The sequence below is a fragment of the Pithys albifrons genome, chromosome 2 (assembly GCF_047495875.1).
Source record: "Pithys albifrons albifrons isolate INPA30051 chromosome 2, PitAlb_v1, whole genome shotgun sequence".
Taxonomy (NCBI): domain Eukaryota; kingdom Metazoa; phylum Chordata; class Aves; order Passeriformes; family Thamnophilidae; genus Pithys; species Pithys albifrons.
Genome location: NC_092459.1, coordinates 45,622,376 through 45,635,722, shown reverse-complemented (window position 1 = coordinate 45,635,722; position 13,347 = coordinate 45,622,376). Strand labels below are relative to the sequence as shown.

Sequence of the window (13,347 nt, the reverse complement as noted above, 5' to 3'; positions counted from 1 at the left end):
TGGAGCTTTTTCTGTAATTCTTAAAAAATCAGGTATCAAAGCACGGTAACTTAACAGAAACATTGTATGGCCAGACTTGACAAAGTAAGATTTGGGCAGGGCTCTCCCCATGTGGGTGTGCCCTTCCAGCCTGCGCAGTGGATTTTTTAGGTGAGGCACAGCGTGCGCAGAACTGGACCCATCATTTAAGTCCTGAGGTCCATCTGCCATGGCCGAGTGAGCTTGGACAGTGACAGCGAAGTCCTCGGGACTGTCACAGCACCTGGTACTAGCCAGGCCTGACCCTGCTGAGCACCCGAGATGTGACGGGATGGGATGGCAGGGAGGCATTGAACTGCCAGGGGACGGTCCCACTGAGACTGGAACTCAGGTCCTTGGGATTCAGAGTCCAGAGTGCTCTCCACAGGACCACCCCTGAACAGAAACATTAGGCAAGTGCTGTGTACACACATTTGTATTCTATACTCATACGTGAAGCATATGTGAGGGGGATGAGTTGTGCCAGCCATTGTGAAACTGAAGGAGCAAAGGGCTTTGCAAAGACTAGAGTTGGCTTCTCAAGTGGATTCAGTGCTTCAAAGGATGTATAGGAAGTGGGGCAGAGGAGTTTTCAATAGTGACTCTATGAAAGAGATGGCATCTCTTTTAAACATGAGTTTCAGTTTAAAATCACTATAAAGTATTTCCAGTAAATGGGGTGTAAACTAAAGCCGCTTCACTTCCTGAGAATGACTTTGAAAGATTTGCTTGGGATTGCAGCAAAGGGGAGGAAGTTGTCTTTGAGGATTGCCTTGCCTTCCTGAGTTTTGAGTTAGAAGGCAGTGGGGCTGAGGAGAGGGAGACCTGCGTGACAGGAGGAGAGCTGTAAACCTCTGAGGAGGTGTCATGTAACCTCTCAGCCAAGGGATCCTCTTATGCACTGACAAGCCGCTTCTCTCTTCTGCCTGACTGGGGTTATGAGCATTTTCCAGAGCTTACTTGGGAGTGACGTGGTAACAGGATTTCCTGATCTAGGAATCAATTTCTCCTTTGCTGCTTCAGTGGCTTGGGTAATGCATTGTTTGATAGCAGGTGGGAGGGGTGTGGATGTGTGTGTGTGTCTATTGTTTTGCCTTTGACCTAAAGGATATATACTCGATTGTAACAATGTCTTCTTTTTGTTTTTTTCCTCTTTCACAGCTATAAAGCTGCATATAAATACAGTGATTTCAGAATTTTTCAGCTTTCTTATTAAGAACTACATTAGGAGAGACATCTTTTAGAGGAGTGAAGAAATTGCGTGGGTACAGTAAAGTTACACACCTGTTGCTCCCTAGGCTGGGATTGCTAGATACAACTGGGGAGGATTCATCAAGACCTTCTAGTGGTTCCAGCAAACTGCAAGTAACATGAGGTCCATAATGTACAGATTACCAGCAGGTACTTCTGTATGCGGCATCCTGTGGCAATGAGTTCCAGAATTTATTAAACTTCGTGTGAAGTGCCTTTTTCTTTGTCTTAAGCATGTTTGAGTGATACTTTCCTTTGTTGTCCCCTTGGCTTTGTTTCTGTGGGAGTCAGGTAAATACTCTCTGTTCAGGCTTTGCATAGTTTGCAAACATGATGTGGAACTTCAAGGGTGTCAATTACATCTTTTGTCATTTGTTTCCCTTACAAGCTTATTCTTGTTGACAACTATACCTTTTACCAGACTTACTGTTCCCACTACTGCCTTTTCTTGTTATGCTAAATGTTTGTGTAGGAAAGCCACAAAAACGTTATTCAGATGTTAGAAAACATTGGAATTTTGATTTTTTTCTGTGAAAATTTTTGTTTACATACTTGTTTAGACCATTTTTGAAAGACTTGTCTACTTGTATACAACAGTTTCATTAAAGCAGTAATCAAGAAAGGGCTCAACTCTGGAATTAATATTTAATTAGTTCTGTAGAACATTGCTCATGTATCATTTGTTGTGTTTCTTTGACAGTGAGAGAATGGTTCCTTTATTTTCTCTTGGGGAACCATGATAACAAACCTGTAGTTAAGGGTTTATAAACAGTTTTTTATTGCTTCCATCTGAGACAGTGTTCAGATTTGTATTTTCTTTTTTATTTAGTTTGTACATAACAGCTAACTTTTCAGCTCATAGGTATTTAGCAGCTAGATAGATTGTAGGTATTTCTAGAAAATAAAAATATTTTCTTACAATTAACCCTGCCCCATACACTCTTCCGTAATTTGTACTGTTAGTATTGTGAAAATAGTTACACAATTTAAAGAACTATATAATATTTCCCTTTAGCCAGTGACCAAAGGAAAAATTTTTATTGGCTTTTGTCCCTCAAAAGCATAAAATGTTTTTTTCTTGTGCTCTCAAGAAAATAAGGGCAGTAGACATGATATTAATGAATGAGGTCTAATCAGATCCTGGAAACACAGAGATGTTTCTCAGGTAGACTTAAGGATCCTGTCTGGGTCCCTCACCTGTGAGTTCTGGCTTCAGTGAAAGAATATACCCCCAGCAAACATGGCAAGGAGAAATCTAAGCAGTCTGCAAAGGGAAAGTACTCTATTACAGTCGCCTTTGACTCTTAATTCACTGTGCTGTTCTAGGTGAGCAAAATTTCAGCTCCGCCACCATGAACTTATATTGTTCTTACATAAAAAATCTCTCAGTTTTGACCAAGAAAGGATAGCAGTGGCTAAATATATACTGTGGGGAAGGTGCATTCTGTGGTTCAACACAAAGTCCTGACTGCATCCTGAGAACATTTTGGGGTAAAAATTCTAAGCAGAGGACAGATGAAAGTGTGGCAGGCTGTCTGGTTGAGAGACTGGGACTGCACACAGTTACATTGTGGAAAACTCATTTGCCTTTCAGTCTGGGAAAGTTTACCGTGGAGACTTTTGAAATTGGAAGAAGCATTCTTGGCTGACTTTATTGTTAGTAGCAGTGTAGGTGGAAGGGAAATATCTTCTCTTTTCTTACCTTGACTAGGTATGATTTAGAAGGGATGTTCAGAATAGAAGGGTAGCTCCTGCTAGTAACATGGTGAAATTAATGAATCATATCTTCCTTTAGAGTGTAATAGACAACTAGTTTGACTTTGACCTCATAATAAAAGAACTTTTTGTTGGACTTTGCTTGCCCTGAGTAAGGAAGTAGTCCATCAAGAACACAGTCTTTCTTTAATGGGTTTGTACTACAGAGATTTTCCTGTCTTTTTTTCGGCGAGAGAGGAAATGAAAAAACATGAACTGTAAAAAATTGTTTCTCACTTCACTGGAATCTGAATCAGGTGAAGATTTAAAGAGAGAATAATCTTTCTTTGGGCAAAGAAGAAAATATTTATGCACTCACAGAGCAATGAATTCCATCAGTACTATGGAGCTATTTTTTATCTTGTTAGGATTAGTTGGTTTAACTTTAGACATAACCTGAATGTAAAATATGATTCAGAAAACAGTATTGTGTCTCTTGCCTTTACAGGTTTGCTGGTCCTCTGATACATCTCAGAATGCCACTGGTAAAGCGGAACATAGACCCCAGGCACCTGTGCCACACAGCGCTGCCCCGAGGCATCAAGAATGAACTGGAATGCGTCACCAATATCTCCTTGGCAAATATAATCAGACAACTGAGTAGCCTAAGTAAGTATTTTGCCTTAATAGTTGTATTTAGAACTAGTTGTATTGTATTTTACAGTCGCAGTTTTTGTGTTTGAAGTATTAACATTTTTTCAAAATCTCAGTTGAAAATTGCCTCTGAGTCTTGAATGTACTCCTGTTGTGGCTTGTGACTAGCATGGACTTCTGTGAAAGAAAGCTAGGAACGTTTCTTGTAGCACATCTTAAAACAGTTCAGCCATATATTTCTGTTACTAGTAGTTAATGAAGTCAGTAATTGCTAACCTTAGAGCAGTTCTTGAGTGGGGAATATGACATAATGAGGAATATATCATTGGTTGCTTAATTCACTTTACTTAAACCCTTGTTTGTGTTGTGGTCATTTGGAAAAAAAAAGTAGTTACCTTTTGAAATAATAAACCCAGAAATGTAATTATTACATAATATTTCAAAGAGTTAAAGATTTTTCTTCCTTCTCCCTTCTGTCACCAATGTATTCTTGGTGCATTTGAGAGGAGGGAATACTTCTCAAACTCTAGAACTCTGAAGGAGTTTTGCTGAAAGGCTACTTTCTGGGTTATTTTTTTTTTTAAATTACAGCAACTTAAATAAGTTGTCAGATGAACCAGAATGAAGACATTTTGGATTCCCAATACTACAGGTGCTTTTAACCACTAGGACATTAGTAAGACTACCAACCTATTAAATATTTAAATGTGCATTTATATACATCTACAATGTGAAACATCTTTTAGCTTCATCATTATTTTAGTTGTAGGTGATGTAGCCTAATTTGTTAATTAGATTGATTTAATTGTTGGTTTGATGGTGAGTGTTGTGGCAGCCTTTCAAAGCTGTTAGCCATTAGGTGGAAGACTCTAATTGAGGATACTGAATGATACAATCAAGACAGGAATACTTACAGCACATAAATATGACCATTATTAATATAGCTGCAGCAACAAAGAAAAATAACTATTTGACTACTTTTCAGTGAACCAACCGCAGGTCATGTAGAGGTGCAGTATATGGTCACCATCTGAGGTTTTGCTTCATTCTGTGAAAAGCCCTTCTCATACTATCTGCTCATGTGCTGGCTTCCCCTTCCAAGTCATAATTATTAATAATGCATTATTATTTTATTTTAGTTTGCTTGTTTTAAAAATTCTCATTTGATTATATGTTTCATCTAGGAGAATTTTTTTTGTAGATGACATACCAAATTTGTATTTGATATTTTCATTTGGAAGTAGCACTTGATGTTAATAGACCCAACACCAATTTCTAACTCAACATCATGGCCTCAAATTGACCTATTGAAATTCAACTGCCTTTTGCTGTTTTGCTGGTATACAGAACTTATATCTGACATTGTGCTTAAGAGATCAGGATGAAGCAATACCAGAACAGAAAGAGCTCAGTTAAGGGAGAAGAAAAAATTGAAGAGCATCCATTGAATGCTCCCACATTTGTTACATGGTTTGCCTGGCATGTAGCACTGAGAAACACTTGCAAGGGAACATGAGTGTAATTATGTATAACTCCTTTTCTGTAAAAAGAAAGTAGTTCTTGCATGAAGCATGCATACATGGAAATGAGCCTGAATTAGCTGTTTTCACTTGAGGGATGTTTCTGTCATGACCTTGTGACTCACTAGGTGATCAAAAAGGCATGGGATGTTGGATATGACAAGGAAGGTAAAACAGAAGGGAAAATGTATTTGTTTACTCTGCAACAGCAAGCCCAGAATAGGTCATTCTGAATTCTTTAGAAGTTAAACACTAGTGAGCAGAACCTGTTATTTCAGTGTTTCGTTTGTCCTTCTAAATAGCATCATGGTGTTAGGTTTTCTACAGGCAGTGTTTATACCAATTGAACAAAGTTTTTAGTTTATACTGTGTATGTTTTTAAAAAACCAAAACACATTTTTCCCCCAAAGTAGTCCTTATTTCTCAGCAATGTTAAGGACTGCTCGGTAAAAATGGAGATTATGTTACAAAGGTATGAGTGCCTGTGAAAGTATTTGTTCCAGAATTCTTTTAGGTTTTTTTGCCTTTTTACGGTAGTAGCAGTACAAGTTCAAAAATATTCAGGAGTTCTGGTGCAGGAATTTTGTCTGTCATGCTTAAACCTGAATAACCAGTCTTGGCTTGGTATGTCACTGTTAGGGGTGTAGAGCGAGGCCTGCTGACATGCAGACAGATTTCAGTAGTTGCCTGTGAGTCACAGCCAGCACGCGTGGTTTCACAGCAGTCCTTGGCAACCAGCTTCTCTGCAGTCCTTGCTTTTTGTTTTCTGGGAAGAATGTTTATGTTTGAGAAGCAGCCTTTAAGTTGTAGGCGAGATGAGGCTTTACTCTGGGAGTTCTGGTAGGGTTTAATTTCCTTTGAACTGAAACTGCTTTTGCTTTTGGGGGTAAAGTCACGTGAATTTAAATGATTGGTCTTTGACCTGATTAGCAATCAGTCATCTCTGCCTCTAAGATTTTTCATGTACTGGTCTTCAAATAGAGGATCAATCTTCTGCCATTATGGTCATGACTCTCATGATCAACCATTCTTAACACTTCTTGTAAGATGACACCATGACAGAATGCTGTCTTGGAATTGGAGCCTCCAGTACTTAAACAAGACCAAAAGTCATTGTTGAGAAAAGCTAAGCATGGAGTTTCGTCATGGATGTTGTTAGATCTCCATTCTTGGAGATTTTAACAACTCTACTGGATTAGTCAAGCAGCTGGATCTAATTGGATCTGCTTTGCACAGCATATTGGACTAGGTGACTTGTGGAGGTTTTTTCAACCTGAACAGGACTGTATTTCGATGATCTTGGGTACTGTGTTTAAGTAATACATGCATTCAGAAACAGTATCTATTAAGTGACAGGAATTCTGTTTTCCTGTGTTTTAATATTAAATGAAAAGAACTTTACACCAGTAGATATTGTCAGCAATAGCTGCTAAGTGTCTCCATACAAATTGTAAACACTTTCAAAGTTTATTTGATGTGTTGCTTTTAACTGTTCAGTTTGAGAAATTTTTTGACCTTTAAAAGAAGTAGAGATGAGAGGACGAAATATTTATTTCTCCTTTGAGTGATAGTTCTTGCCTTTCTCCCTGGAGCATAAAAACACATCAATCTGTCTTGATACAACATAGAAAATTGCCAGTAAGTAATTTTTCCCCCCTATCTATTCCCAGTCTTCTCTTACTTCATAAAAGGATCTGTGTTCTGAAAGCTTTTCTTAGCACTGTGGCAGCAGAAACTCTCTGGACAACAGCAACAGCTGTTTTAGTTTCCTAGCCATTCTTTCCTGTATTTCTTGCTTTCTGCTAGTATCTGCTTTGGAGAAGTGCTTACCTATTCTTTTCAGCAATATTGCACATACATTATAACTCCAGTTCTGCCTGAGTTGGTGTATGTCAGGCCATAACATTCCCGCGTACGCGGAACACAACTGATAGCATTGTGTAGCTGTGCCATTGTTAGAAGGTGGATAAATTGTTCTATTGTGTGTATGTAGCCTCCTCATTTTGTTCACAGCTGTTGACCAGTCTTGTTTTTCCTTTTATTCAGCTGTTCCCTGGGCACAGAATCTCAGTACTGTATCAGAAACCTCACTGATGGGGTTTGTTCTTGGCCCTGGTCTCTTGACACCTCCAACTAGAGGGAGGAGAATGTTCCTTTAAAGAATATTTTTATTGCAGGTATTCTGAGTAAAACTTTTATTCAATCATAGCAAGATGTCATTCCCCATTTTTTCTTTCACCTCTGTATAAAGCAAGAGAATGCTGCATGAGTCTTTGCCAGGCTGGAGTGCCTTTTATGTTAGTGAAGACAATTTTCACTTAACACTGAACCTTCATAGCCTTTTCCCTCTTTCTATCTTTCTGTGTACTATTTCCACCATGTTCTTCTAATTATTTCTTTTAATTTCCCCTTATTTGTTAGTTTTCAGGTGTGAAAATTCGACTTCAGAGCCAATTATTTCTCCTTATTTTTTTCTCTCAGACACACCTAACTTTTCTTTCTTATGTTTTCCTTACCGTGCTATCCCCTAGAGGGTTTTAAATGCCGTTCATCTTGTGAGAGGCACTTTGTCACCTCAGGAAACCTTCAGTTTGCCATGGCTTCAGGTGTTAGCATTCAGTAAGTGGGAAACATTTCTCCAAAATTACTTAGCAGTGAGGTGTCTGGACTGCAACTAATGTTTGGAACCAGCCCTCTTCAGCTCAAAAACCAGCCTCTCTTCATCCCGTTGGACAGCATCCACATCCATGGTAAGGAGCCTGCATGTTGCATGATTGGAAGTAGGTCTCTGCAGGTCTTCAGCTGGAGCTTCAGTCAGTATTCCAGAAACCACAGAAACCCTCTGTCAAGCCCTGCTCTGCAGATCCTTCTCAGTGTGCTCAGAAGCATATTCAGTATTCTCTGAATTTTCTTCATTAGTCACTCCTCTTCCTTCATTATTAGTACAATTGGCAGGGAACAATAGAAAAGGTGGTCTTGGACATATGGGGTAAAGAAACTGATGGACTTGAAAACCAAAGGTTAAATCAGATTGAGAAACCCCCATGCTCAGTGTCTTCTGTTTGACTTCTTGAGGTTGGCTCCCCAGCAGTGACAGCACCGGCAGTGTGATGTTGTTTTGTGTCAATCTCAAATGGTAATGAGGGGATAAACAAGTGGTCAGTAATGTCTGGTTGAAAACAATTATGCGTTAGCTGAAAAAAGTCCTGCCTGTCATTAATTCTTTCCTACACAGAGCAGTGAATTCAGGTGATGTTAGAAAGGAAAGGAAGAGGAAGACTGCCCTGTGAAATGATCTTTAGGACTGGTACCTTCAACACAAGTTCAGCTCTCGGCAGTCTCTTTCACAGATTTCTGAATATGTAATGGATAATCTCACCTGGTTTCCTTGATTATGTCCTCAGTGGAAGGTAAGAAGTGATAGACTTCCATGGCTGAAGATTTTTGAAGTCTGACATTTTCTTTTTGAATGTCAGCAAGAAGTGTCAGACCTGCTCCAGGCATGGTCTTTAACAAAGATTTTTCGATACTTTTGATACCCTGGTGAGTGTGTCTGAGAAATGCCTGGTTCCATTTTCCTGGCTAAAGGAACCAAGTTGTCCCTTCAGTACTCTGATACTCCTATTATAATCCTTAAATCCAATCTCTGTGGATTGCCCTTAGCCCTTCATAATGAAGGTTCCTAATTAGCATCAGTGCTATGTATTTAGTACATTGTTTTTTCAGAGCTTGCTGAACCACAGCCACTGGAGTTCTCAAGGATCTGCCAAGGTTCTTATCTCCAGGTTCAGTCTCCTAGCTTTTAGTCTGTCTCCCAGTCACTGAGCTGGGAGATTGAAATGATCCTGATGAGAAATAAGTTGATGCTTTCAAGTGAAACTCAGTTATACCTTTCTTTGGCTAAAAATGAAATTATGTAGTAAAGACCTGAAGCTGAATCAACAGACAATAGATACATTGAATTACATGTCAGAATTAATGGAGAAGAACACATGTATTGATAGACTTAGAATACCTTTCTTGTTTTGCCTTATAAAAGGACCTAAGTTATATATTGTTAGTGCCTTATGTGATAACTAATTGTCCTGAAAGAATAATTTCTAAGAAATACATTATATTATGTAGGAAGGAACTATTCAGTAGTGAATAATGTAATTTGGCTTAGTGTAAGTATATTGGGAAAGAATTGTGCAGTGGGACGTGAGACAGGCTTTATAGTTAATCTTGTTCTGCACTTTTACTTTTTAGAAAATGTACTGGGCAAAAATATTGTACAGTTTTTGAACAGGATTGAAATCATAGAAATCAATGAATGATCATGTGTAAGTGGGTAACAGACTGAATTCTTACCTTATTCTTTCAGATATTTTATATCAATTTCTACATATTTTTTTAAAATTATTGAACCTGTATTTTTAAATGGTAACATTATTTTGAGGTTTGTGTATTTAAATGTATCAACATATCTACTAATTTAGTATTAAAATAATGTTTATTATTATTAAATTTAATACCATAATGCTTTGTTATACTTTGTACATAAGAATATCATCACATATTTAATATATTGCATATTTTTATAATTTAATTCCAGTGATAAGTGTGTTGAATTAGATTTTGTCTGTGTAAATGTTAGCACACACATACCCTTCTTCATTGAGCTCCAGAAGTCTCACAGATTATTTAAGGCTAAATTAATTCAGATTATTACTTTTGGCAATATTGGTCTTATTTTGTTTCTCCTGCTTGCTGCATCTTGCATTGGCCTGAGTTTTACCAGTCAGCCTCGTGAAAGTGATGCTGTTTTATAACCGATCAGTGGGATGCAGTTTCAGTTTGAGATGCAGTTAAAAGATTTGGAACACTTTTTCTTTAACAATGCAAAAATATGGTAAAGAAGTGACTTCTTTCACAAGTCCTGCTTCAGGACTCATGTCCTGCTCCTTATCTCAGAGCGTGTAACTAAATCTGATGGTAACTGATCTAGTGTTGCAAAATGATTAATTTAAATGCCCTTCCCTTAAGGTTTGCTAACAGATCCATCATTGAGAATGCCGTAGTTTGGGTGAATTTGAGGGTTGGAGTTTCGAAGGGGCTGCTCATGTCTGCCCTGATCCTGCAGCCTGTCAGTGTGGTTCTAAGAATTTGTACAACACAATGTATGTCTTTGAAGACATCGCTTTGTCATGTTTTGTTTGATTAACCTGAAATATGGTTCAGAACCTGATACGGTGATTGTGGTTGACTTCAGTTCATCAGAAACATACCCAGTCCCCCAGAAAAAAAACAAAAAACCCATTTCTTTTACCTTAGTATCTATTTTAATGTGTGGAAGTGTTAGAGATTATTCATTTGTGCACAGAAGCCAGTGCTGCTGGACAAATGTTTAGGAAACTATGGAGGGAAAAATAGGAGAAAAAGTAAATTAGAAGGAACAAAGGGAGAAAGAGAAGCACTGTAAAACTAAACAGTAGGTTTTTCACATTTTATAAGCCATTGTACAGTTACTGCCATGGTAATGAACAAGAGTAGATGATCCATGTTTCAGTGGGTTTAATTTTTAAAAAATGAGATAGGCAGTAAGCAGTATTATTTTTATTCTATTTTCAGCTCATAGCTGCTAGCTAGTGTTCTGTTTTCAGCTCATAGGTCTGTGTTAAAAGTCAGGAATATAATTGTTCACAGAAGCCATCAAAACCCATGCATGTTATTGAGGAGAGAAGGACAGCACATTGCTCCCAAGGCAGTTTATTTGGCTGTCACAAAAAAGGATATTGACTGACACCAGAGACAGCTGCATTCCTGTATCACTTTCTTATTGAAGGTTCAATAGTGAACAGAGCCCTTTGAGACATGAGGAAAAGTTGTGAAAAGAATAATGTGAATTATAAATTCCTTAATTAAAACTAATAATGTATCCTCTTATTTAAATTTTTAAAAATGTTCTGTTAATAAAAATAAATGCCAGGGAAGTTTTGCAAATACAGTAAAATAAGCTGTCCACAAGCAGAAGGTTAGGTTGTTATTTAATTTAATTTAATAGGCAAACAATATCACTGATCTTTTTGATCTTGTGTAATGTATCCAGCTGTGACCAAGATCCTAAGGTGTTATTATTTCAATTGCCATATTTAGCTGTAATTCTCTGTATTACAGTGCACAAAACAAGAATAGAATTTTCCATCAAATAGCACTGTAATACCATAAATTTTCTGAAGTGTTAATAATACTTTGGAATACTCATTGTATATAATGGAATTAGTTTTGATTCCTTATTTTTCTAACATATTACACCTTGTGTGGACTGAGTTCAGCTTTGTTTACTAATGTATTTTTTCTCATACTTGTTTTTATTTGAGTTTGTGACACTTTGTTCAGTACTATCACACATAATCATATCTTTTGTAATCCATTCAAAATTGAAGGTACAAAATACACACAGAGACAGCAACATAAACAAATACTGGATTGTGAATGTTATATATTTACAGTCACATGTAGTATTCTTTTGAATGGTAGTTGTACATTTCACGAAATGCAAACATTTTGCTCTGCCTGAAGAAGTATTTGGTTGAATACACCTCAGGCTAAATAAAAAGACCCCCAACAGGTGGTAGGTGGTGGCATTATGGCTGGCACACCAGTCCAAAGATGGCAGATTGTTTTTAATGTATTTCCTATTTGAGGATTAGGGTTCATAAACATGAGTAAATTACTCCTTGCAGTATGTTTGTGGCTGTATGCAACATAATGAGGAGATTTTTGAGACAGATTATTTGCAATTGGAGCTCATTAGTGAGGTAGGTGAATTATAAGCCTGATGAAATGATACAGATAAAACTGCAACCATAAAATACACCTATAAAAGGAAAGTTACTGGATTTTAAAGCCCTTCAATTTACTTTTTATTCAATACATGAAATTTTACACTTTATTTGCATGTATCTGAATATTAGACGACGTATCTACTTAAAATGAGTATTCCTGAATATATGCTCTGAAATATTTTTTCGTATAAGTGTATTAAAAGTTTAGTAATCTTGCTCTTAGTGGATCACATTTTAAATAATTTCTCTTGCTTCAGATACAGGTTAAAGAACATAAACTTTACAGAGTTTCAAGACCTATATTAGAAAGTCTTATGTTAGGTGAGTTGCCAGCTGAGAAGACTTCACTCACGTTCCCTCTCTATTTTACTGTGGGCTGGTGCTTAAAGACAAAGGTCCTAAGAATGGCTGCACCTTTGCTCTGCTTCTCACTGTGGCTATTAGCAGTTGCTCCAAGAATGAGAGCAAGACAGCATGTACTGGTCTCCCTGCTTCCAACCCTTTTCAGCATGGAAGTGTCTTCAGCCAAGGGGTTTCTGTATATTTCCTAATGCTCAATGTGCTTCTTTTCCATAACTTTATATCATTTAATCTCATTTTTTCAGGTAATTTACAGATACCCTAAATAGCATAGATCCCAGTATAGAAACTTAAGAAAACTTACCTTTCTCAACTCTAAAGACTGATGATTTGCTCCTATCCTCTGTTTTTCACCTTTTGAGAAGTTATTTATCTGTGGAATGTAATTTTTTTTGTATGCCCCATCTGTTAAGTTTTCCCAAAAAGCTTTGATTAAGTACTTTCTAAACTCTCTTGGAAGTCTCACTAGATCATAGCTCTCTGTCTGCATCCTTATAAACCATTGAGATTTCCCTTTATAAAAGCTGTGTTGCCTCTTCTCTAGCAAGTCATCCAGATGTCTGCTGTTTTGGTTCTTCATAATGATTTATGCTAATTTGTCTGGATGCCAGCCTTACAGGCTTGTAGCTCTCAACATGTTCCATGAAAATTTTGAACTTGGTTGTTGTGTATTTCAGTGTGTATAAGGAGATTTACAATTATTACTAATATTTGCTGATCATTTTGTTGGTTTAGTTTTGTAATTTTTATATGGTCCCTTCAATTTGTTCGAGCCTCCCACAGTGAGTTCTCTCATGATGGTCTCTCCAGTTCCTTTCAATGAACCAAGTGGAAAGTGTTAAATTGGCTCTCCTCAAGGGTCTTGTCTTCTCTGTGTTCTTTTATGCCTTCATTGCCAGTCAGCTCTGCAGACTCCCTGGTTGGCTTTCTTGCTCCTCATGTCTTTGAAGGAATATTTATTGTTAATTTGCTGTTTCTCAGGCTAGTTTTTGGGGTTTATGTTTATTATGCCAGAATTTATG

The 13,347-nt window shown here is 37.5% G+C and overlaps 1 protein-coding gene across 7 annotated transcripts in view; it reads left to right on the top strand.

Annotated features, from left to right (window-relative positions):
- Positions 1-13,347, top strand: part of WASF1 (WASP family member 1) — a 91,735-nt gene that overhangs the window by 59,269 nt on the left and 19,119 nt on the right. For 6 of the 7 annotated variants that reach the window (XM_071548900.1, XM_071548895.1, XM_071548897.1 and 3 more), the window contains one exon: positions 3,473-3,633. In XM_071548900.1, the coding sequence (XP_071405001.1) occupies positions 3,501-3,633 (133 nt within the window). In that variant the 5' untranslated portion in view covers positions 3,473-3,500. Of the gene's footprint in view, positions 1-3,472; positions 3,634-8,402; positions 8,549-13,347 lie in introns of those variants that run through there. The other variant, XM_071548901.1, reaches the window with a different exon arrangement.